At 37.5% G+C, this 27,366-nt stretch overlaps 2 protein-coding genes across 2 annotated transcripts in view; both read right to left on the bottom strand.

The window, feature by feature from the left end:
• Positions 1-750: 750 nt before the first annotated feature.
• LOC139720067 (tetratricopeptide repeat protein 4-like) lies at positions 751-13,247 on the bottom strand. Its single transcript, XM_071631441.1, has 10 exons — positions 13,108-13,247; positions 10,391-10,505; positions 9,209-9,370; positions 8,445-8,597; positions 7,916-7,965; positions 7,335-7,421; positions 4,497-4,723; positions 2,904-2,994; positions 1,734-1,816; positions 751-981 (listed from the first exon to the last, which is right to left on the bottom strand). Exons 1-10 carry the CDS (start codon positions 13,237-13,239, stop codon positions 891-893), a joined length of 1,191 nt encoding a protein of 396 aa, XP_071487542.1. The 5' UTR covers positions 13,240-13,247; the 3' UTR covers positions 751-890.
• Positions 13,248-19,785: 6,538 nt separating this feature from the next.
• LOC139720056 (DNA-binding protein RFX2-like) overlaps positions 19,786-27,366 on the bottom strand; it is a 30,718-nt gene continuing 23,137 nt past the window's right edge. Inside the window, exons 10-15 of the mRNA XM_071631432.1 lie at positions 25,843-25,994; positions 24,075-24,172; positions 23,142-23,291; positions 21,753-21,961; positions 21,099-21,247; positions 19,786-20,406 (exon numbers count right to left, since the gene is read on the bottom strand). Coding sequence (XP_071487533.1) covers positions 20,246-20,406; positions 21,099-21,247; positions 21,753-21,961; positions 23,142-23,291; positions 24,075-24,172; positions 25,843-25,994 — 919 coding nt within the window. The 3' untranslated portion in view covers positions 19,786-20,245. The remainder of the gene's footprint in view (positions 20,407-21,098; positions 21,248-21,752; positions 21,962-23,141; positions 23,292-24,074; positions 24,173-25,842; positions 25,995-27,366) is intronic.

Here is a 27,366-nt window from a genome sequence, read left to right as displayed (position 1 = left end):
TGCCAGAGCATACAGTACTTGGGATCCGTCTTCAATGGGTGAAGTGAAAGCTCCATCTAAAATGGATTGGGTCTGAGGAACAGTGGGTCCAGTGAATTTAAGTTGTGAGTCATCACTGTCCCCGTCGGTAAGAGGCGAAAAATACACTGTATTCAGTTACTTCAACTGGATGTTAACCCATTGAGGACGGGCTAATTTTGCTACAACACGCGTTTCCCATAAATACTTGCCCGAGTATACTCGGGACTCGTCCTCAACAGGTTAAATCCCATGTGCAAGAGAGTCAACACTAGTGAGTGTATACGGTCACATTTTCCGTCTCAGAAAGAATATTTTTCAAACACAGTGAAGTCATCAGTCCAGTACGAACACACATCGGTAAACGGGTGAAAGATACTCAGTCATTGTAGTGTGTGCCGATAGACAAGGAATAGTATGCGAATTGTAATCAACCAAGCACATCTTACCATGTGTACTATATATGTACATCTGTCTGTCTGTATGTATATATGTGTGTATGTGTGTATGCATGTATATGTGTGTATGTAGTTTGTAGGAGTCTGTGTCGATGTCTGTATGTATGTATGTACATACGTATGTATGCATGTATGTATGTATGTATGAATGCAAGTAGGTGTATTGATGTGTGTATGTTTGTATGTATGTATGTATGTATGTCTCCATGTTTGTATGAATGAATAACTGATTCAATCGTGTGCTGCTCTCATGCGGCAAGATGGAGGTCTACAGCCCTTCACAAATACCGTCACTATGTATGACTCTTGTTCAGCATCCTGAACTGAGCTGTTGTTGGCTATCTGAAACTTCCGTGCAGGGAGTGCAGGAGCAACATGTCCATGAAACATCTGGTCATTCACCGTGTCCTGCGGTTATTTGACATATTTCTGTAAAAACTGTTCATGGTACGGAGTCGCAGTTGACAGGAGGAAGAACGTGGGAACACCTCCGACTATAACATACCTGCAATAAAACAGACAATGGGTGTTACATAAAGAACAGTGATATGGTGTAACTCCATGTCATACACTCCAAATACAGTCACAGCAAATAGCATATCTATGATAACTAAGTCCTTGGGACTGGCAGTTTTCTTCTGCTATATCAAAATTTTGTTATATCCACACAAATAAAGATAAATAGATGATGATTTTGGGCCCTGAAATTTACTTTGTTGTATCTGGAATTTCATTACAACTGTGTTTGTTACACCGGGAGTGCACTGTACTAGGAAGTGCAATAAATGAACTTTCACTCCATTTTGAAGGCATAGGTTACCAAATCATACGGTACTAAATTTGATAATAAAGCTATCATCTGCAATTTAGTAAATTATGTTTACATCAGTGTTATAAATCCACTTTATTTATTACAACAAATTGTGTATATTTACTCAAATCTCATTATTAATCTTCATTTAGCTATCAGTCAAAGTATATACTGTATCACAAGGCATAATAATGTCTTTGTTATGCATGTACTTTTGCAGTTTCCACATTTTCATTAATTTGATTAATTCCATGTTTATTATCATCATTATCTGCCACAGTAGGAATATCACAACCCACACAGAAGCAATACTATACAGCTGTATGTACATCCATTTGTTACAAATATTGTCATCATGCTAAAGAATAACATCATCAGGACAACAATCATTACAGATTTCCTAATCATTCTCATCATTTCCATCTCTACCTCTGTCATCTTCTCACCTTGGATGTTGTAACGTCTTGAGGAGAGTCTGTTTTGGCTTCACCTCCACTAGGCTGTTGCTATGGTAATCTTCAAAGTACACCTGTGGGATGATTTGAAGGAGATGTGTCATAGATTGTATACTGTGCACTCCCGTTATGACGAACATGGTTATAATGAAATTCAGGTTACAACGAATTAAAAATTCAGGCTGCAACATTATCCACTCTTCTATCTTTTTATTGTTTATTAGTTCAGTCATGATGAAATTTCGATATAACGGAAGAAAACGGCCGGTGCCAAGGACTTTGTTACAATGGGAGTCCACTGTATCTTCCATCCGCCACATTAAATTTTTTTTTTTCAAGTCATCTCTCACTACCAGTAATGCTGCACTTATAACTTTCAAATACTATCTATATATGAGAAATATCGAGACCAATTTCTGAAAAGGTGTGACAATCGAAGAAAGTGATTTGTTATGACATCAATATAATATCATAAAATTACCATTAGCTACTGATCTGCGACTTGAAATGATGACTACACAGATTCCTGGTCACAAACAAAATAGGCAAAGAAATCTGAATGATTGTTTTCATCATACCTATCCTTGTCATTCCACTAATCCTATCCAACTTCCTACTCAAACATATTACATCTTCTTCCAGTGTAATTGTCTCTTTATCTCTCTTGACCGAATATATCCAAGAGTCAACTTATTCCTTCCTAATGCCCTAACCTATTTTTGATTTTGTTTTTCTTCTAATGAATTTCTAGTCAACTCACTCACTTTTCTGCTAAAGATCACAGCATCTCTTGTGCCTACAAACTTCATCATTTGTTACTGTTGTTTAGATTGGCCCACTTTAATTGCTCAGAGCCATATAAGTACTTCCTTGTTACACCTCCATCCCTTTCCCCTTTTAATTCTGTGATTTTTAATACTGTTTGACGATAACACAACTGTTTATGTATGAATAGATCAAGTCTCTTCATTGTCTCAACTACCCACACATTCCAGTGTTCAGCTACCTAAACCTTGGTGTGCCTTGAGCGATGATTGGCACAGAAAACCCCATAGCATTGTACACAGTGTACAGAGTTCCTGGCGCAGAAAGGGTTAACACAAAGTTTTTTTCTGTTACTCATATGAATGGACGCACTGCGAATGTTCTCTGCGGACTTACTTTCAAATTCTCCACCCTGTACTCTCTGCTGGGATCCCATGCTGGAGGAGCCTCGTTCACACTAAACATGACTTCAAGGTGGTCTAGAAATCTGCACATTGACACATAGAAGAACTGATCAACACCACGCATTATGTCCCCTACTGTAAGAGTGGAAATTTTTGTGCAATTTTCTTGCTCGGCTGGGTTAAATTCATTTTGTATGCTTTTAATTCTGCTGAGTCAAGACATTCAATAGTGTTGCATATTACGAGCAAAAATTTTGAGTGCTTTCGTTTTCACCCTAATTTCTTGTTGAGCAAAATATGCAAAAATCTCCACATCGGGAAAATTTCCACTTTAACAGTATCTGACAAAATTTGTGAAGAATGAGCTGAATTCTTTTCAGCATGATAATTTCTACTTTTTTGGAGTTGGTGGGCCATAGGTGTATTACTCAGAGTTACTTGCCCAATCTGTAAACAGAAACAAATATACATACATACCAAAGTAGTGTTACTCCTAGTACAATTGTAAGCAATTCAACGATTTCATTGCTGCAAGTCACGATTTGGATAAATCATGAATAATAATAATAACCTGACCTGGCATGAATACAAATAAAAGTGTTGATTTCTAAGCACTCCGAAAGGCTCACGATTACACAAAACTACAGAAAAGAGTAAAGTAGCACACACATATAGCATAAATATATCTGAATCAATAATCATGACCTGATCAAAAGATGTTTCAGGAGAACTCAGTGAAACTCTTGTTTATAATGGGTTCATTACTTAATCATCAGGTTTTTCAACCTCGTAAAAACGTCTGTGATCAATTTTTCGCATTTAGTCTAAACAGACAAATTTAATATGTTCTTAAAGGGAAGATAAAACCCAAGAGCAATGTGGATTGAGTGAAAGCAGCAACAATAGTAGAACACATTAGTGAAAGTTTGAAGAAAATCGGACAGTCCATGCAAAAGTTATGAATTTTTAAAGTTTTGGTGTTGGAACCGCTGGATGAGGAGACTACTAGAGGTTATGATGTATGAGTGGACAACAATACCAAGAAAATATAAAGAAAATTCTACAAAAATCCATTTTTCATGAAAATTACAAATTCCATCAAATTGATATTGACATATGTTAAGTAGCAATTATTCCCTCTACTTTCTGAAAGCGGTTGGTCCATTGCTCTTTCATGATTCTAGAAAAGTGAATTTTTGTTGAATTTCCTTTATATTTTCTTTGTATTGTTGTCCACTCATACGTCATATCCTCTATTAGTCTCCTCATCCAGCCGTTCCAACATCAAAACTTTAAAAATTCATAACTTTTGCATCGATTGTCCGATTTTCCTCAAACTTTCACTGATGTGTTCTGCTAATGTTGCTGCTTTCACTCAATCCACATTGCTCTTTGGGTTCACCTTCCCTTTAATTTTGTTGTTGATACAATATAAGTAATAACACAAATTTTACAAAGATGAAATGTTTGTATAATACATAATATCTAACTATTTAAAAAAAAAACTTTGGCACTGTTAACATGATCCCACAACTGTGCTACGTGTGACAAGATCCACACAACAAACATTCCATTAACACATTACCTTGTGTTTTCATTGAAGGCAGAGATAAGATCACTCTGTCCATGTTCTGGGTACAGGAACCGAACTGGCCAGTGAAGAACGCCTTCTTCGTCGATGGAGACAATGGCACGTCCCGACACTTCATTCGAGGTCAATGATGTCACAATTGACCTGATCTTCTGACCCTCGTCCTCTTCCTCGTCATCGTCTTCCTCTGTAGGCTCCTTCCAGAATTGAATGCTCCGTGACTGCAATCAAGGAAAAAGAGCAGGCTGGTTGAAAGCAGGATGAACACTGACTGTTGCATAAAGTCTTTAAGTAGCTTAATGCTCATTCCTTGTATAATGTCTGTTACTCATCAGCAGAATTACTATCTGTCCATTTCTTTGACAAACTGCTGGTGACTTATCTGTCACCTTGAATGATATCTCATCTGATTTCATTTATATTAACTTATCTCTCTGAATCCAATGTATACTTATGAAATAAGCTGAACAATTTTATTATTATTTATTCAGCAATTCAACATACAATACAAGCGGACATAGAATACAAACAGATTACAAACAGATCGTATTACATGATATAAAGATTGTGGCGATTCCAGGTGCATGCCACTGGTTGCCAGGGGAGTAAAAGGCAAACTTAATCACCGAGGCTCGAGACCTTCCTCCCCGACCAGTGCATGCACCCAGAATCAGCTATATCAATGTAAAACAGCTACATGTACAAACACTATCAAATAATGCATTATTACACAAAAAAAAGCACTGACTTCAAATACAAATACAACTAAAACTATCACTGAATATGACCGATGTGTAAGTTTTATTTTATGTTATGCATGTCTGTAAATGCTTTTAGCCTAATGTAAAGGGCATAAAATATGCTCACCATGTATAATACAGTGTACTCCCATTATAACGAAATGCTCGGGACCGGCAGTTTTCTTTCGTTATAAAGAAATTTCGTTATAACCGAAAAAAATACAATATATAACGAAAACAAGGAACCAAGTATATCATATATCATATTATGTTTGCTGAATACTCATCATACACTGGAAAGCTACTTTGTATGTGAAATGTGATGGGATAACTGTATTACAATAATAAACGCAAGTTCCCCTCAGAAACTGTGCGTGACACAAGGAGCGAACACAGTGGTGTGAAACATTCACCCATGCTTGTTCCGCTACGTATTTTCGAAAGCAATTCGCATTTCGTTATAACGGAACACATTTTTGGGGTTTTTTTTTGTCTGTGGCGCTCGGAAAAGACTTCGTTATAACGGAAATTTCGCTATAACCATGTTCGTTATAAGCGAATTTTGTACCATAGACTTTAATGGTAATAATTTTGGGACCAGAGGATTTACTTCGTTATAACGAAATTTTGTTATAACCGTGTTCGTTGTGATGGGAGTGCACTGTACAGTGCACTCCCATTATAACGAACACGGTTATGGTGAAATTCCGGTTTCAACAAAATAGAAATTCAGGTCACAACATTATCGGCTCTATGTATTTTTATTGTTTACTTGTTTGGTTATAACGAAATTTCGATATAACGAAAGAAAACTGCCGGCCCCGATAACTTCATTATAACGGGAGTCCATTGCATGATGTCAGTCATTCATCTACACATCAGAAAAATCAGTATCTGTCCATTTCTTCAATAAGTTCTGGCAACTATCTGTCGACTCAAATGATATATCAATTGATTTCACTTGTATCAACTAACCTCTCTGGATCCAATGTATACTAATACAGCTGTATAATAAATTTCATTTCATGAACAAATTTATGATATGAATGACTGTATGTACTTTTAGAAGAATGTACCGGTAAAGGGCACACAATATTTATATATTGGTATTTACTCAGAGCTGATATGTTCTTGCAAACACATTTGAAGACAACCACGTGTTTCTGTATAATTGAGATTTTGTCATTTTACATCTATCAACACATTATGGGTATTGCATCATATCTCATAGTATACACTTTAAACAATCATTTATGATTAATGACCACTTTTTGGCTATTTTGGAGCTCCTAAGGAAAAATAAACACATAAACAGCAGAATGCCATAACAGAGCCTACCTATGTACTTCTCAAGCCATCAGTCTTTAAATTGTGTAGTAACTGCTAACCAAGTCAAATAAGGGATAAAACAAAAGGTTCATTCGGAACTTCAAAAAATGATAACCATACTGCCAATTATCATCTATGTAGGACTTTTTAGCGGCGCATTAAAAACGCGTATTGTAGTCCGCTCAATTTTTACCGTTCAATATCAGAGCATATTGAACGAAACGCATAGGCCAACGTATTAATTCTCCATAGGCTACCGTTGTTACTTGCCGTTCAAGATCACACTGTATTCAATTCTGTCTCATCTATTGCGCGAGCGCTTGCTGAATGCGCAAACGCTTGCTACTAGTGCGCGTCATTTTGTTACAATTCACAAGCGCGCAGACATCTTGCTAGTTGTTTGTTTCATACGCAGTTTTAGGGGCTTCCCCTTTTCAGCGCTGGGATGTGACTGCTGAGTCAACTTCCAAGACGAGTAGAAGCCGGATAATTTTGTGCAGTTTATGCTTGCTCTGCTTGATTGTATAGATGATAATAATTATATTGGATGGCCTTGATTCATGGAATACCAGGGAATATTGCACTCGTTAGGGTCAATATTGCACTCATCTTCGATTCATGCAATATTGGCCTTAACTCGTGCAATATTCCTTGGTATCCCATTCATAGCCATCCAATATAATATAAATATTCCATCAGGGCATTCAAAGTCTGTTAAGTCCAGTCTAATCTCATAGACCTGTTATTCCTCCAGCTAACCAACCTTGATTGCATTAACCAGCTTTTCATCCATCGCCCGCTGTTTCTTCTCTTTCAGTTGCTCCTTCCTCTTCTCCCTGTCTGCCGTTTTCTGCCCAAATAAAAAATAAATAAAAGAGACTGAAGAATTCTTGATCTACTTTTCTCAAACTGTCAGAACACTAAAAAACTAAACATACACAGTACAACCTAAAAAACACATGACTACACATGACATATCCTATATACAAAGAATATGCAAAATATTCTTTCAAGGGGAATGAATGCCAAACATAAATGTTGATTGAGTCAATGCAGAAATTATGGTAGAACACATCTGTGAAGTTGGAGGAAAAGTAGAAAGCCCTTTCAAAAGTTATGATTCTAAAAGTTTCTGAACTCCTCAGCAAATGAAACTAGAGTACTTTTCCTGTTCCATATCATCCCTTTATCACTGAATTGTGTTATCTATGCTCCAATACTAGCATGAAATGTACAATTTCATTCAATGAAGAGAGGTTGACTTGGCAAGAAACACCTTGGCATCAAAAACTTTGGAAATGCATCTGACATAAACAAATTTTTCATCACAGAGCAAGGACTCACCTTCAGCTTGGAAGCTTTTGCTCTTGTATTGATCATCACTTCATTTTTGGGATGATTGTGGTTTTTGTGGTCAAGAAAGAATAAGAATGATTTGTCATTTTGGAGAAAAGAAGAATTACAATTCAGCTGTCACGGAACTGAAGACTTCAAGGCATAAGAAATCTTAGAGGTAGAGACGTTAACAACATACAGCAGTAAAATGTATCAGTAGAAATTTTTCTAACCTATGGGGCAATTCTGGACCAGTTAAAAGCTAGTCTAAATACACGTAGTCAATATGAATATACAAATGAGAGAGCTAACGATATCATCCCCTCACATCACCTCACAATCACTTTTCCAAATTTTACCCAGTTTTGCTCAAATTTTCACTATTGTGTTTTTAAAATTGTACTCCTTTGATTTTCCACAACTTTTAACTGGTATGAAATTCTTATTTAAATGAAAATTAGCTGAAGAATAAAGAATACCAAAGATATTCACTGCAAATTACAATATGTGGTAGAGTGAGCAGCAATGAGTTAATCAAAGGATATTTGAAGTCCCCGGTCACACCACAGGACCGCCTCGCTGTAATCCTTTAGCTCCATACAGCTCTGGATGACTCTCAGTGCCGCCTTCAGATGGTCAGGTTTGAGGTTCAATGCCTCCTTGGCATCATTCAGCGAAGACCTGTGATTACCTGTCAGGCAGACAACAGTGAGACAGGCGTGGTATCATAGGGTACGGCCCTGAGCTCTTTGGAAGGGGTTTGGTGGATTAAACCCAACCAGGCATACTAGTACATCTTCAGACAAGATATTCTATCCACTATGATATGTGCCTCTTTACCCAACTGTTTGGAAACTCAAGGAAACCTTTCTTGCAATTAAAGAGGCAACTCTGGGTAAGATAAGCAGATGTAGGATAATCACTAGCATTTATACCATTATTACCATGCTCACTATCATATTGTTATTATTACCATTATCATGACTATCATAATCATTGTCATCATCATCATTATCTATATCATTCTCATTATATCTGTCATTTCTTCTCTTGAATCATTTATTAGGTCACAGTGTAATACATGGACAACCATCAATCATATCTTTTTGTAGCAAATAGGGGAGTGGACTGGTGCTACAGCAGTTAAAAAAATGGAAATCGAAAACACATTAAGAAAACCCATGATTTTCGGAGGGCTCCACCAAGATATTTTTCACAAACTCTCTATCCCCCTCCCCTTCCCCCCCCCCCCCCAACAATGAAACATATTCAACAACCCCCGGAGGACACTGGGAAACTTACCCAAGTGAAAGTGAGCTGCAGCCCGGTTGGTGTAAAGGATGGCATTGAGCTCTGTGTTCCCACATTTCTCCTTCAGACCCTCCGTGTAGGCCCTGACAGCCTGCTTGTACAACTTCTTTTTGAACCAGTGGTTGCCGTCGTCCTTGTGGGTCAGAGCATTATCTTCAAGATGGCAACACAAATGACAAAAGACTGTGTGACGAGCAATACATCCATGTCTACGGGGGAATGCTTGACTTGTAAATACAAAGTTACTAGTAAGGACAAGAAAGCATTTCAGAGTGTACAATCACATTACTAAATCAACTTCAGGGTGGTTTGTTCTTTTTACCCACAACAATGTTGTAAATAGGAAAGATAATTTGTCTTTTAATACATGATTAAATGATTAATTTATCTACATAATCTATACATTATACATCTATCTATATCTTATGGCCACTTCACTCTGTTATCCATAGTATTTACAATGCATGTACAGCCTCTAGAAATTGGAATGTTAACAAGAACACATGCATGGCCATTTTGGATGTTCCATTATTGTTGTACCAGGAGTTCCATTCATTGTGTCAAAGCATGTTTTGTTCATGAACTTACATGATGTGAATGATATTTCGAGCTCTTAGTCTTAACTCATTGCCCAGAGAAACGAGATGTGCTCAGTTTCCATCTTGTAAGGATTAACAATACCTTTATCAGGGGCAAAAATCTTTCTATCAAGCACACTGGAGAATTTTGCAATCTGCAAATTAGTTTGGTCATATTTGTGACATATCGTATTCCTTTTCACACAAGCAATGAAGCAGTCATAACTTCTTTTACATTCCAAATATCATTCATATGATGTACATTCCACTGGGCAAGGTAAAGTTTTTGATGAAAGGATGGATGGATGGATGAACTGTAGTACATGAATGAACGCATGAGCATATGATGAATGAATCTAGACAAATGAAAGCATTAATAAATTGATGAATGAATTAAAAAAAATGAATGAATGAATGCAGAAATGAATGAATGAACATTTGAATGAATGAATAAATGATTAAATTAATGGATGAATGATTGAAGGAATAACTGACTGAATAAATGAATGAGTGAATGAATGAATGAATGAATGAATGAATGAATGAATGAATGAATGAATGAATGAATGAATGAATGGTGGAAAGGAGAACACACCTTCCTTTGTGCTCTCCTCACTGGCGTATTTGATCTCCTGCAGACCAACCAGGCTTGGACTCTCATTCATGTCTTCAGGGAGCTCTTTCATAAACAGAGGAATTTTCTCAATTTCCTAGAAAGGAGAAGAATCATTAGGGCACAGAAAAAAAAATCACAAAAAAAGAACTAAAGTAAACATGAACAATTAAGTATTCGATTCACTTTACAGTATGTTAATCATAATCATTATTATTGTTATCATTATCATTATCATTGTTATAATTATCATTATTATTTAATATTATCATCATCATCATCATCATTGCACATGATTAAATGAACATGTGGGACATGGTAATTGTAAAAGATCTGCACTTGTAAAAAGCTTGCGAAAAGAGTCCGCCAGTGGATAATCTGAGTTGCATGGACCACCCCACGATCAGAAACAGCCAAGTTTGCCTAGAGCTCCCAAAAGTAAATTCCGTTGAGCAAAAAATGCACATACAGATAAGCTCAAGGAAAGGGCAGATTCAGTATCACTGAAACACATCTTGAGAATATGTTGGAAGAGCTTTAATTTACACAGGCTACCCTCCACTCTAATGAGTCTGTAAATCCAACAGTTGGAAATCTATTCAATGTAATGCACATGATGAGAATGGTTACAGTTCCTCAATCTGAAAATTAGTGGTTTCTTATTGTCCTTTCATTAACTGTATTGCCATTGAGAATTAGGTCAGCCTCATCACTATCCAACTTTAAACGTACATGTCGCATTTATCTTGAGGGAAGTTTGTAAAACAAGAATGATCAGGGAAGCTGAATTTAAAAGTATAGTAAAATAGAAAGTATCTTTCTGCAATTTCATGTAAATTATATGTGTGTGCATGAGAGTTTTTGTGACACGTGTTTGTATGATTGAATGTGTGTGTGTGCGCGTGTGTGTGTGTGTGTGCTTGTGTTGCATCTGTCCTATGTAAATATGTTACTATTATACTTCTTGTTAATATGTTTAAAACTTTAGTATGTTTTGCTTTGTTTTATATGTTTATCCGGGACCCCTTTTTTACAAGCTCTGCTTCTTTTGGGGTCCCAAACCATTCATTATTCTTAATGCTGTATCCTTTTGTAAAATGTCAAATGTTTAATGAATTGGTTAAATAAACTTGAACTTGAACTTGAACTTATACCTTGCATGTACCGGTACATATAGAGTATTTTCAAGTCTTTTTATTTTCCTGATTTTTGTAAGTCAACCGATATTTGCAACACAAGCATCTCGCGAAAAATATTGCTTCCAAAGACATAGCCTGACCAGACCGCTGTGCTTCGTACAGCAGTCTGACATATACTAGTGTTTAAACGTTGTAAACCATCGTCGCTTTTGACGGCAAAATCACATAAAATGTCTTTTATTTTGTTTGATTTTACCAGTAAGATGATTTTTACCACTCACCTACATCGTATTTTGCTGATGGTCGAGTTGAATTTGGTGTTTTGTTGGTATCCAGACCTTATTGTTGAATTTTTCGGAGTAGATTGTGCGATGATTCACAAAATCAACAAACTACCACGAACACTCAACCGGAAGCACCGTGGTAACATTTTACGTACGCCCGTGCATTTTGTGTGTTACGTAAAGCTTGTCGTCTGCTACGTACAAGTATTTCCGCGCGTGCTGCTATCATGATCTGACCTTTGCTGCGTCACTCCGCTCCGACAAGGTCTTGACCTAGTCGGGCGACTAGGTCATATGAACTTTTCAGACTCGCTACGTTGTAGTATACGAGAGTGATTGCCATTCAAATAACACGCAGAAGATGAGGAGTGCAGCAATACGGACGCTTACAGACCTGATTTTAATCACAGATTTCAGTGGGTTTTTGACGTAATTTTTTTCAAAAATCGCATACCGATTATTGAATGAATATCATAGACTATGGGGATTCCTTATATTTTAGTTTTCTACAATAAATAAAGATATTCATGGAGGAAACGTACACCCACCGTTGAAAATGACGTCTACAAGAGGGTAGACGTGCAGCCGCTGTCGCTTCGCGACAGCGGCTGCGTGTAGTTACCAAAGACACAGATGCAATGTGTAGATTTGTAGATCATCTCCAAGGTGCACTAGGTGGGAACACCATCTTCTCCCATTTAAATATTGACATTTCTTTCTCAATTTCTTTTCATTTATGTGGCTCTCCAGATCCAGCTTAGCAAATTCAACCACTCACAAAATTGTTGTAAAAGTCCCGATCTGCAAAATATCTCACTCTTGATTAAACATGTTCAGTATGGTGAATAAAGAACAATTAGATTTGCAGTGGTTTGTAACCATCTGAGCTGAGATTGAGAGGGGTCTGATTTCAGTAAAATCCATCACTTGTAAACTTTTCAAATAAAATTAAATTTATCACTGGTTGCTTCTTGCTGAGCTGAGTGATTGCCTCTGTATATTTTGTTTAGACTAATTACTCAGAGAAACAAGACAAAGAATTCAGCTTGTAAATTTTTTCTCTATTTACCACATCTAAAACCATACCTTCTAAACCAGAACTTTTATAGATCCTTTTCCCAGAAACGGTTAACCTTTGAGTTTGACTGGCAATGCAATGCCCGTCAAGAGTTATGACATGTAGGCCTACGTACATGTATTACTACAGACGGGACTACTGACCAACACCGCGAAGAAAACGATATGTAATACGCTCGTTACAAAGAATGTGTATTACCTCTTCCCAGTTTTCCTCTGATAGTCCACCATCATAATTTCTTCTTGGAAGAGATTCGATGAAATTGTCAAGTTTTTCATCGAGTTCTTTTGCTAATTTCTGTGTGTCGACTTTATCAGCTGATTCTGCCATCGTTTGGGATACTACGATGAATTGACCTCTTTCGGGGATGCGTGCGTAAATCGAGCAGTGGTGCATTTGCAAGGAAGGGGCACAGGCACAGAACCACTGATCTCCCGAGATCAGTGCACAGAACTCTACACACTGTGGACATGGCACGGGCCACGCACGGGCACGCACTTGCTTTACATGCGCACCGCGCGCACGCTCACAACCAAACACCCAACGTACGAAGCAGTGCATGCTCCACGTGTGCGGGGTATTGCGCAACGTCCAGGCCGCACCAGTACCGCTGTCCAGAGCAGAAGTCGAATATATACAACCATATTCAACGTCGCATACAACACAAAACAAAAACGCATACAGAGGGTTTTTGGAACTGCTTTAGGCACTATATTCAAACCAGTTTATGTCTCATTCTAATAGACGAGGGCCAGCAAGATACTGACTGCCATGGAAGACAGAATTATTGTACGATATCAAAAAACACTTTAAGAACAAAATGAGTACTCGTAAATAACTATGTCCTTTACTTTCTTCAACTAGTGCCTTGGTACTGTTTATATAGGCCCTAACTTCAATAGTAGAGGCAGAGCTTGTACAAATACAGCTGTACTAGTATTTTCAAAAGGAAACTCGGGACCCACTATTTCAAGAGCAATATCGATTGTGTCATTTATGGATAATTTGTATTTGCAACTGATTACATGTTTGCTTCTCTTGTTTATTGTAAAACACTTAGAAACATTTTGGTCATAAGCACTATATGAATTTTTCATACCATTATTATTATTATTATTCAACAGAAGGTTAACTGCCCCCAAGTGTGCAGGGCTGTGAAAGGTCTCTAAAACACTTTCATATACGAGTTCAGTTATTCATAGACATGTACAAGTTTGTTAAAAATTAGCACCAATTCTTTAATGACCGAGGTGCCATATTGCATGGGAAATTGATAGAGCCGACAGTATGATCACCATTGCATGTACCTACATGTAGGTATATAAGATAGCTCATGCTCATGGTAGCAACTGAGTCAAGTGAAATTTGCATAAACGATTGTCTTTGGAGCAAAATGAGATGTGTACCGAGATACATGACTCCTGTTATACCCCAAGTCCTCAGGACCAGAAGTTTCTTACATTATGTCGAAATTTTAATATAGCTGAACAGGATAAAGAATATAAATATTAAGGATAATATAAATGATAATTTGGGGACCTGATTTTTTTACTTCATTGTACCAAGAATCTTTTTTTTTTGAACTCTGTTAAAACAGGAGCAGTGCACTGTGTTGGCCAAGCCACCACATCTTGTAAAAGATTTCAATTGCTAATGAGTGAGATGTGCCAGATATTCAAGAACCAATCACAGCTTGTATACTTTTGTATTGACCAAACCACTCGCTTTTCACACCAACACTCAACAACCTCGATTTCATTCACTCAAACATGAGGCACATGCACAAGAAAAGTAGAGCTTGTGTCACTTTATTTCTTGAAGATACAGTGATCAATATCATTCAGGCCTTCACTGCACTAACAAAACAACAAAGCAAATGCAAGTATACCCTAGCAAGAGGAAATTATTCTATATACACAAATAGCATTTAAGGATGAAAAGGGAGGTATTTAAGGCCTTCAATAAAATAAGAGTCATCAAATGGAGTAGCAATCAAATTCTTCTTGTCTATCTCCTCCTTCATCTTCTCTCAACGTCAAAGCTCTGACTTGTTGGGTAATACATAGTTGGGACATAAAACTTTGCCACTTCATAACTTTCAATTGTCAGCAGTTAAGTACAAAACTATTGCTTTCATTTTACCATCAAGTGGGGAACAAGACTCCAGGCCCACCAACAAAAAAAAAAAAAAAAAAAAAAAAAAAACCACACCAATAATTCCATGATACATACTGCTACACAAAATAATAAATAACATTTTTAGAGCTGTACACAAAAAGTTGGGAGTAAGGATATATCCTGTTATGCCTTTAAGAATACACACATTACATTGTTTGTTCAGCTGAAGGAGAATGGTAGCACAAAATCTAGACAACAGAAGAGCATACAGCGTATTTCCCCAACTCATCCTTTCTACACTTTGATTTTATCTGAAGTTATGGATAATGCAACCCCTCTTGAGAATCAGGTAAGCTATATGTATACATTCACTGTTGACAGCAACCATAGTGTTCACTCCAGACTTGATGCAACTTTAGCACATTTCAGGCTATCAGCAGTCAGAGTTTATCTCGGCATCTTGAACTAGCCATGCAGGTTGCATTGTGACAATGTTCTACGAAGACTGGGATGATTTATTGTCTTTTTAGTTTTTACATTGTTTGCTGGCACACATATTGTGCTTCCTTGTTTCAATGGCCTTATTCATTTTTCTGTTCTGGTCTCTCTTTTTTTTTTTTTTTTTTTTTTTTTGGGGGGGGGGGGGGGAGAACACTGTTTCAGTTTCGCATTAAATTCATAATCCACAACACTATATATGGGTCAATACAGTTATTGTAACCCCCAATGAAAATACAGCCAGGCAATGTCCTTTTTATCAACTGCAAATCATAATGCATAACTGTCAATTAATTTGAGGCATTGTGACCTGATGATATCAATGACAATGTGCATCATGTTTTCATTTCCCAGTCTGAAAAAAATACTGAAGAAAAAAAAAAAACTCTGGATTTACAGGCACTTGTTTCTTGTTGAGAAGCCCTCATGGCTTCCGATACATTTCATGTTGGGATATCCAGTCTCTCATGAATTAGACACTACAGTCTCTCGTTACACATTAAATTTTCAGGAAAAATACTATCTGCACAATAAGCACATCACATACATTCTCTACTCGGAGGAAAATTAGAATAGGCATTACAGTCATCCATCTTGAGTAAGCACTTTCACAAATTACTTTAAAAAAAACGCTGCACTGATTATCGGAGAGAAGTGCAAAAAACTGCACAGCTGGACCACCTCCTTGCCAAGTGCATTCAGGAGACGGCCACATGAAAACTGTAGAAATCTTGTAAAATGGCAATTCATTCTTGAATTTCACATAAACACCACTATAATTCAGTGATATTATTACGAGAGGGAATAGCATATGAATGGCCTTCTTCCTTGGATCACTGTAAATCTCCTTTTGGTTTCGTGTGACAGATACGTACAAAAATCAACAATCATGAAAGATTCTCAACAAGTAACTAATTCATTGACATTTAAAATGCATTTGCAGAATTAATCCTTAGAAAAATTACTTGGCAGAAATTAGAAATAAGCAGGTGCTTCATCGTTGTAATTCATATAAAAAAGTGATGCATCCACATATACCTACAAATTTCTAACTCTCACACTTGCCTTTCCTACTTTTATTTCACCTACTAAAATTGTACAATTGTGATCATCTTTAATCAAAGATAATCAAGATAGAAATAAATCTGATAAATATGCACATCAAACAACTTCACAAAATAGTGTCTGTACATGGAGAGTGCAATCCATTTATGATTTTGTGATAAGTCACTATACAAACACATGTACATAAAAAATTGTAAAAATTACCTCTTAAAAATCAGAATCTTCAAAAATATTTTACAAACCAAGCATATTTACTGTACAAACAGGAGACACACAGACAAAGCAAACGACTTGCATCAGTGGAACGGGACTCATGGTCAACGGATTGCATGAAAATTCACTTACATATGACATCTCTTTGTGTGGTAACACCAAAATATGTGTGCTACTCAAACTTATAAAAGGCCAAACTCTTACTTTCTTCTACTACCAAGCAGAGAATGGTGGCAACCACACATGAATCTTTTAGGAATATTCAAATGCTACGTTCTACCACAACAAAGCAAACGATGGTGCAATCTTACTTGTTCTAATATTTCAATATCAAAAGGGAAAGATCTACCTGAGCCATTTCTTGTGCAAAATAAAAGCACAACTAAATGCAATTGTACTTTGTACAGAAGATGGCAAATTTATAGGCCAATTTCTTCTTTGAGTTGTCGACACTAAGAGAGGGCGCAAGACTTCTGGAAAGGATTAAATCCAAGCAGCTTTCTACAACTGAGCATGTTGCTAAACTTAACTGAAAATAATACCCTAGGACAATAATGCTTCACTTGTGAAATTAATTCTGGTAACAGTCTACAATCACAAAATGGATACATTTCTAATAATTGAATTCTAGCAAAGCAAATTCTAAGTCACACTTAGAGTTTAAACTTTCTCACTGAAAACAACTACTTATCATCAATAACATATCAAAATAGCATCACAGCCCAAATGATATAGGGAAGAAATACAGCAACAGAATTGAATAAATATTCATCTTTGAACACGGCATCAAACGGTGACTCGATATTTCAAATTCAGTAATGACACAAACACAACTACACACAAGTTTTCAACAACACCTCAAATTTGCATGACTAGAAGAAACAGGACTCGATTTCACTTATTGGAATGTAACAACAGAGTCAACAAAGGAAACGGCAAAGAAAACGCATCACACGCTCATCTCTAACGTGTGAGGGAGCATGTGAGAAAGACAGTAAAACAGGTTAAGATAGGCACCTAATGCGACTTGAAAAGAAATGTACACCATCACCACACTTCCCTTTGTTTTTTTCCAAGTCATGTCAGTCAGCAAACCACACATAATTTATCCTCCCCTTTTCCAAGTATCCTTCAAACAATACGAGACACTGCTGCCTAAGTTGTTTTGTAGTCAAAACATCAAGGCTGTTTGGTTTAAGAGGGGGAATCGTCTCTCCAAAGACAATGCCTGGCAGCAGAAACATTACTGATAATTTAACAAGTTCATTCTTTCAGCTGACACCCATGCACTATTTGTATCCCAAAATTGATCGAGCTCAACTACTTCACAGAATCATAAGCATACAGCTTGCAACAGCAAAAAATCTACTGAATAAAACAACACGAGCCACATTCACTGCTATCTGAGTAATGATTTACTGTGCATAGACTGATTAACCATTATCTTTCAATAGGAATGCTTGATGACTGACTTCAGTTTGACTCTGCACCGTACTTTTTGTACAGAGCAAGGTAAAAAGGACATGGTAAAATAAGTCCTCAGACTTCTGAAACACTTTCTCCTCATTAAAGTGCTGCCTAATGTGCTAAATTTCTTTGCAGTTGCTAAAACATAATTCTTTATTTCATTGCCACATAGTGTGAATGTCATAATATTGCACACTAGTCCATTCATCACATTTAATTCCAAATCAACTCTTAAAATAGACTCTAATCCTCTTTTCAGTTTACTTCATACATTCATTAGCTTTTCAACATCCCTATTCTTTCTTGTCATTTAATTGTGCTGCTGCAAGAATCCACGAAATATTTTCTTATTGCTTTTTGTCCAAATGCAACTTCGTACACCAAAAAAAAAAAAAACCACAACCCCCCCCCCCCCCCCCAAAAAAAAAAAAAGAAAAAAAGAAAAACCTGCTGTGGCAAGCATGAAATTGACTGAAGTAAAAAATTATGTGTTTTGATGTCTCAACAAAAGTGCAGTAATGTGCAGCTTGTGACATTTAAATTTTACAGATTGCCTTCTAGAAAAATATATCAAGCCTGATAATAAAATGGCTGAAAGTACATTCCAGTACTGAAGTCAATGCTTCACAGTACCCAGCAGCCCAATGTTACAGTGGAGAAAATAAATTCAGAGCGCTATATATCACTCATCTGCATTAAGATAAAATTTATTCACTAACCAGACTGTTGACTTCATGACAACTGAAACACGCACATCAACATCCTACTTTCAAGCAATTCTTATGGCAGGTTTAGAGACATTTTCTGTATATTCTCCAACAGCAAAACATAATAGGCAATCAGTTTCATCTCTCCAAATTCCAGACAAAATGTAGTTGTGGTATTTGTTGCTGCCTCCACATTTACACACTACACAGACATCTTGTCAGTTTCTTTGGCATTACACTCGCAAAGGAAAATACAACTAAATGCCACGAACACAAGCATAAGGCTTGCAATTCTTCAAGCGATACTTTGAATTAGCCCTGCAAATGTGCGTAATAGTTTCATCTGTGTGAAGGTCACAGCTGCTTCTAATCTGTTAGATCGCACTGCCTGTGCATTTAATGCCACACAATGCAATTTTAACACATGGTTTCTTCTCATCATTCTGTTCACTTTTAAATTGTTTTGGTAATCGTTGTCATTTCATCTTTGCTTAGCATACTTAATTTTTCTCACAAATTTCATGCCGGGAAAATTTGGATCAGGATCAGTGTTATAGCAGCTGCACAGACAGGCTTATAAGGAGATCTCATACTTACTGCAGAAGTCCTTTAAAATGCTTCATGAAATGCCCAGAAGAACTATACTGTTTTAACCACCTCTTTAAGAAAAGTTCCCTTCTTGATACAGCATATTTGTGCATATCAGTCAACTAACTATTTAAATAACATAATTTTTGCCAACCAAATGATTTCAAAATACAAACGGACAAGGAGAAAACATAAGACAAAAACAAAACTATATCCACTGCTTTGGTTCGAGTCACCCAAGCTAGGCTCGGTCAGAACAAGATTGCACACAGAAAGCAAAGCCCTGATAGTTGACCTCCTGTGCAGCTTATTACAGTGATCTAGGCGGTCACGGCCAGTCAGTGGTGAGCCAAGGGTTTAGGATTACAGACTAGCCTGCCATCAAGTGGCTGATCCTTCACAACCATACAGATGACGACGGGCACAACAAAATCTTAGCAGGCTTTGACAAAGAGTGCTTCACTGGCTCACCTGGCGACCCATGGACACACTCGAAAGGCGACCCTAACTCAGCCTTATGAAAGAATGATTGTCAGACGTACAAGATGTTTGAAAACCAACATTTTCATTCCTACACATTTTTGTGAGGGGGGAGGAAAAAAAGAAGAAGATTTAAAAGGCCAGAAAAGAAATATACACAGCCCATCTCTTTCTCAGGGTAGGCAGATGCAACACCCTGTTCAGTTTGCACTGCCGTTGCTTCCAGTTGCTAATGTGATGGTCGAATTCGTCGTGGCACTGCTTGTTTCTACCGGACTCTTCTTTTCTTCTACTACATCTCCGTTCTCGGTAATGCTCTCCCCACTCATTGATATCCTCTCTCCTCTGCTGTCCACTTTATCTGGATCAAAGAGACAAGAGAAAAAGGATCGCGTTACCAGCACATTCTCTACTCGTGTCAGCACACTAACCCATTGAGGACAAGCTTATTTTGCTATAACACTCATTTCCCATAAACACCTGTCCGAGTATACTTCAGACTACTGTAAAACCAGAAATATTTGCATGCATTTTAATTTTGCAAATTTGGCACGAGCCAAGATGCTCGGAAAATTTCTCTACGCTATATGCATTGTATGCCAGTGATAATTCTTGTAAATTTTATGCTGCAAAAAAGGCCGGCAGTTACCAATTTATAACAGTTTACTAGTAATTTCTCAAAGAACAAATCTATCTTGTCCCTTTTTTGACATATTTCAACCATGACCACAATTTCCACTCTCTCTCCTTTATAACAAGTCTGCTCCAATTCCAGCACAGCTTTTCAGCACATGAAATTTAAAAGCAATGTATATAATGATGATCTTCGGATCACAGATTTTTTCAGGTCCAACAGCTCTTGCTTCTTTGTTCTTATCCCCCACCCTCACTTTCGAGGTTTGCCCCTTTATGTAAGAAAACTACAAAAGCTCAACCCAACCCCTGTCATACATATTACACAGGGTATAAATTTGTCAGTGTTGACTATTGTCCCTCGCTTGAAACCGGAAGCAAGCCTATTTGAAGACTGTTTATGGAAAGAGTGGTCCTTACCCATGACAGCGATGGGCGTCTCTCCTGTAGCCGATGCCACCTTGTGCTCTATGAGATAGAACATGTACTCGTCGTACAGCAGGCGGATGAGGTGGAAGGAGCCGAAGCTAGCTGCACTGCGGAGTGTCAGGTCTCGGATGACCATTGAGCTGCAAATGGAGCACACAGGGAGTACATCAAGCATGTAAGCACTAATATCTATTGAAAAGACTATCTATTTCAAGGATTACTTTACTTTCCAGTTGCTCCAATAAAGACAAAGATACTTGATTTTCTCTCGTGAGTGATACTGTATTGCAGAGTCTCCAGTTGTAGCCCTTCAACTGCAGTACGCTCCCATTATATCGCATACAGATATAAGGAAAATTCGTCAAGTATAATTCAGTGGCCCAAATTACTATCTATAATGGCTATCGAGAATGAAATTTCAATATAACAATGGAAAACTGTTGGCCCTGAGGACTTCGCTATAACAGGAGTCACCTGTAGAACTTATTATAGCTGGCTACAATTAGTCAATTTCTCTTCTGACAAACCCAGATATTTTGTAAAAACATCTTCAAGCAGCATGAAGACTTCTAAAGTGGCCTTGGTTGAACCCCCAGAACCAGCCAACCACCAACAACATACCAACAGACCAACGCAGCTACACACCTGTAGAAAGACCACTTGAGGAGGAACTGCCGAGCTGCCTTGGCAAATTGAGGCGAGCCTTCGTGGGGCTGGAGGACCTGGTTGACCACGCCTTTCAGCCACGCCGCCCACTGCTCCAGGGAGTTCTGCTGCTGCAATGTCCGCTTGAAGTCCTGCTCGAGCTGCTGGACGACGGAGTCTTCGCACTGGCATACCCATGATGCTTGCTCCTGCACAGGCAAAGGTCAATTCATTTATTTCACTTGGAAGTAGCCATGGTAACATGAGCCAGAATAATCATTTTCACATTGGCTGCAGTGCATGGTGCCAAGCAACTGAATCATATTGGCTGAAATCCAAGCAGGTGGTTAAGTTCTATTTCCTGTAAAGTCATTTGATGATTTGCAGTATAACAGTGGATTTGGGAGATTGTATCAAAATGAGAGCATTGCCACGAAACATATCACTTAACTTTGATCAATATGTAAAAATAATAATTCTTTATCACTGAGAACCATCTCAATAGGTGTGTGCCTTCCCTACAAAAAATGTTAGTCAAAATGCAAGCATCAGAATTTTTAAGGTGACAAAAAAAAAATACAATTCAAAGCAAGAGAGAACTCTAAAGATTTGTATCTCATACGAAGATGTTATTTCTTAAAAGCTGCTCACAGAAAGAAAAAATTACTACAGAACTGTCAAAACAAAACTGACAAGGCCAGACTTTTGAGCATTACGTTTGACAATAATTGCCACTATGAGTGCAGATGAAACTGCTGTTGTACAAGAGAGAGAGTCTATCATGCTTTCAGTGATGCCACTTCAATAATGATTGGACTGAAATACACAATTCTGGTTACTGCCTCATTAACCTGTGTACATCCAACATAATTACTGATGAGTGGTGCATCATCATAATCACAGAAATCAGCACATGGCACAGGTATTCAGCAAACTTCAAAGTCCTGAAAGGAAATCCTTTTAATTTCTTACAATATTCCCTGAATTACACAGGCAGCTTCCAAGCCATGTATTGATATGATCTATTGTCATTCGGCTATGTCATATTTTTAATAGTAAGCAAACATTAAGATATGTTTTGCGCATATGGTACAATTTCAAGCTGCACTGAACCAGTGTTCCAGGACTCTCCCCAAAATGCACAGACATACACACAAAGTTTGCAAGCAAGCATACATATCTTTACCTAGATTATTTGGCAAGTGTGTGCAGTCAAGTGGTTCTGTGAAATAACTCAACAGGGTTCCAGCACAACTGGAAAAATTCTGTAGCTTTGATTCTGTAGCTTTGATAGCTTCCACATAGCTATAAAAATGTAAGATACACAGATAGCGATACACTTGGCTTCCAACAGACGGAAAGAATCCCCAAGTTTCCATGGTAACGTACCTGCACATTTGCAAAGTCTACCCTGTTGAGATCACTCAGCATCTGATTGATCTGTGATGTGTTTTGTAGGACAGCCCTGGCTGCCTGTGCCAAGTGGTTGAGGGAGGTGTAGCGTCGAAGGGTCTGAGCAAACGCCGTCACAGCTCCAACCTGTTTCATTGATCAAAGAAATACTTGTTTACAGACAAAGATCAGACCCTTTGTGAGCTGTGTAAAATCAGGAACAAATATCTACAAATTACCTCGCCTATACTGGACAAAAACATTTCGAATTTACCTAAATCTCTGCTTACTACCAAAAATAAGCACTGCCAAGAAATAAGCACATAAGAATGACTTTCTACACAAAAAACAGACACAATAGCCAAAAGTTAAGTGAGAACTACACAAGCAGGTCTGCCAACATTCCCACATCCAAATCAGGGAGTTTCCACACAGCAATCAGGGAGATATTTGTGTGTTACATGCATTTCAATGGGCGAAAATAATTCCCACATCAGGGAGATTTTAATATTCTCTTATTCAGACCCAAACAGATTTCAACATTTTTCAGAGAGACTCCGGCAGAATCAGGAAGACTTGGTAGATCTGCACAAGCAATAACTCCAGAAAATATCAATGAAGGTAGTACCCTTTTAAATGTAAAGCGCTAATAACAATATTTAGCTCTACTAGTAGGAGAGGAGCAAATTCCATGAAATCAAAATTTGATTGTAGTCGATGCAGAACAAAATCTGTGTGTAAAGATAATTCAGACTACAGTCCACTCATGCAAGGAGGCAAATGCATAACCTGCACTTAATTTGTCATCTCTTGTGGTAAAGTGATTACTTGCAATGTTCAGATTTGAGGAGGTGGAATGCAAATCATGTTTCTCCTACAGATAAGCCATCAAATGGGTGTAAACTGAGTAGCTCCATCATGACCTCTGACCTTTAAATTCAGCATCTCTTGTGGGGTGTTGTGCATGCTGTTCCTCAGCCAGCTCTCAAGGCTCTTGGCAAAATTCCTGATAGCTTGTGTCAAGGCACCTGCAAAAAAATGATGACAGACTTACAAATTTTACCTGGACTTTAATATCATGTTAGTGATACAGTGCACTCCCGTTTTAAGGAACATGGTTATCACGGAATTGTCGTTACAACAAAGTAAAAATTCAGGTGGCAGAATTGTCATCTATCTATATCTTTACATACTTTACTGTTTGCCTATAATGAAATTTTGATAACAAAAGGAAACTGTGAGGATTTTATAATGGGGATCACCTGTAGTTTGACTTCTGCATGGTCAAATTTCGATATCCAGTCTCGCTCTACTATTCTTCTTGTGTACTACCCAAGAGACTGTAGCCTATGTGCTGACATTTTTATCTGTAATGAGTAAGGAAGAGGTGGTCACCTTGTATACGGAAGAGAAATAGTGTGGTCTTTAGTCGTTGTGGTTTTAAAGATGGGGTTATAGTGTACAGATTATCACGACTTGTTTGAGCTAGAAGTTCCCTAAATGTGGATCATCTCATATCCACAAGCAAAATAATCTCCGAACAACGGAAAATGGTTAAACACACTCTTCCTTCTTCTTTAAAAAAGACAGTATGCAGAAGCCAACATTATATAATTGATTTAATTCCATTGCTAGTCCATGCATCAACACCAGATGAGAAAACAAAATGAAACTTATACTGCTATTAACTGATAGGCCCCATATCAGCTTAATCGTCCCAGAAAAATAGTCCAACGCCTATTAGGGCTAGACTTGCCATCCCTCGATGATGTCTATCAAGAGAGAGTTGCTTCCATACTGCGGAAGATTATGCAGGACCCCACCCACCCACTCAAAGAAAACTTTACCTTCAACCGTTCAGGTATTCGCTTGTGTGTTCCACGTACTCAGAAAACCCGTTTCAGGCAATCGTTTATCCCTAACGCCATACATCTCTATAATGCGCAAGTCCGAAGGTCTGTGTCACACCCGTCATGAATACCTTACCCAGATATCAATTGATTGTAATAATTATGGATAATCTCATTTTTCTTTTGGTGTATCAGATGTAACATTGATGTAACATTACATTGATGACGTAATTCTGAAATATTTGTGTGTAAGAAGAATTTACTCACACAAACACACACACACACACACGCACCCATACACACACTCACACATACAAAATACATACCACCCTTACTCACACTATATCTCATATTACTCTCAAATGCTATTGCACACACATACATCTCACCATATATATATATATTTTCGTAACTTAAACTCATATGTTGTAATTAAAGATCATTATATTGTTTTTTTTTCTTTAAACGAAAACATTATATGAGCAATTATTGAAAGTTTTCTTTTTATGACTTATATGATACAGAACTTTTTGGCCAAAATTGATTTACAAGACAGTTGTATATTATCCATACTTGGTCTATTTCATATGCTATCCTTATGTATACATTGGGCAAGCAGAATTATATGTTATGCAATATGTACCTTTGAACTATGATGAATTTGTCAATTTGTAATATGTAATTGAAATTTTTTGTCTTGTTCATTATGTGGACTACATGTAAAAAAACCAGTGAAAAGAGAATTTCCTTTATGGACAATAAAGCAATTCATTCATTCATTCATTCATATCAGCTGATGTAAGACAAGCTCTGTGATGGCTAGAGCTAGGTTGGAGTGGGATACTCACTGGGGATGGGTCTGAGGACATCTGGAATCAGAACCTCGACAAGCCCCTGGTAAAGAATGTGATCATAGTGTTTGATGTATGTCTGGATCGGCAGCAGCTTACAGAGCTGAAAGAGTTTCTCCTTTGACAGCTGCTTCTCCTGCTCCTCATCTCTGAAATCAGGGTTGATTTAAAACATATAAAGTCATATACACAGGGTACTGTATACGCCATATATTTCGCGAGTCTAAAATTTCGCGAATCGGGAATCCGCGATAATTTCGCGAGTGGTCAAATTTGCCATCATGGAGTCCTATACTGAACAGAGAAATATGCATGCGCACGTCACATTCACATCGCGATCAGAGTCAATATTTTCGTGCGTCTTTAATTTCGCGAATAGCACCTGACTCGCGAAATTTGCGAAAATAAAAATCTCACGAATATTCGGCGTATACAGTAAGTGAAGTCAAATATACAATTGGAAAGAACTTATCAGCACAATAACATATTTTCAAACCTGAGCCCTACTGCATGAAAGTTGAGATCAAACTCAGGTCAGAAAATCAGACAAAAGTCTCTAAATACTCAATTCTGATTGGCTGATACCTGACTTATGTTTGATTTTCTGAAATACATTTGATTGCAGCTTTTATGCAAAAGGCCCCCCGCATTGCAAAATGAGTGAAGACTCCGACTATTACAGATGACTCACTAATGTACAACCCAATTTCAGCAAACACCATTGAAGTGACATCTTCACAGAGCAAGACTCCAGCTATGTTGGCTAATGTTTCTGCTTTGTGTCAGTCAATTCCTAACTTTTTGTCTCATATCACTATCCTCTGTATTTCACCTTACCTTCCATCATTCAAGTAAGCTTGAACATGGACATAAATTTCCCTTTGGGCAAGCTCTCACCATGAGAGTATGTTTCCCAGGCAATGAAGAAATGTGACCCTGCACCTCAAAACAAACAAAAAGTTGCCAGACATAAATTTTTAGTTCAGACCATATTCTGAAAGAGCAGAATTTAAGTTTTAAAATGATGTATAACTCAAATCAAATGAACTCTCGTAACCTATCTAAATATTGGAAAGAAAGCACAAACTCAGGAAAAGTGTGAACTGAGAAAAGAGGCTCTGAAGTACAGTGTCTATTCAAGCACTTAATCTTTACCAAACCTTGCTGGCTGTGCGATGAATGGGACAAAAAAAAACAGGAAGTAAATCACCAGAGTAACAACAATGAAGGGATTATCAGATTAAAGTGAAATTAAGCATGCCTCATTAACACATTCTGCCCATAATTAATGCCAACTTTCAAAGCGGTAGCACTATCCTTTCAAAAGTTATTAGAGTTGAAAGTGAAGAGTGTGGACAAGGTTTTTCAGAAGTGAAAGGGATTCTAAAGACACACCTAATCACACTATTCTACCAAAAATGTTCGAGATAAACTGCTAAAAAAACACACTTTCCTGCCCATTTTATGATACCAAATTTTAGCATAATGTAAAAGAAGACCCGCTCTTTCAGAAAATATGAA

This window comes from Diadema antillarum, unplaced genomic scaffold (assembly GCF_040938485.1).
Source record: "Diadema antillarum isolate AM-2024a unplaced genomic scaffold, OU_Dant_1.0 scf00000010, whole genome shotgun sequence".
NCBI classification, from domain to species: Eukaryota; Metazoa; Echinodermata; class Echinoidea; order Diadematoida; family Diadematidae; genus Diadema; species Diadema antillarum.
The sequence above is the reverse complement of the archived record's forward strand: the minus strand, read 5'-3'. Positions and strand labels throughout refer to the sequence as shown.

Coding starts and splice junctions, on each gene's coding strand:
- LOC139720067 (XM_071631441.1), bottom strand. CDS start 13,239: ATGGCAGAATCAGCTGATAAAGTCGACACACAGAAATTAGCAAAAGAA. Junction 8,598..9,208: donor TGCAGCTCACTTTCACTTGG/GTAAGTTTCCCA, acceptor TCTGCCTGACAG/GTAATCACAGGTCTTCGCTG. Junction 7,966..8,444: donor CCGGGGACTTCAAATATCCT/TTGATTAACTCA, acceptor ACCACAATCATC/CCAAAAATGAAGTGATGATC.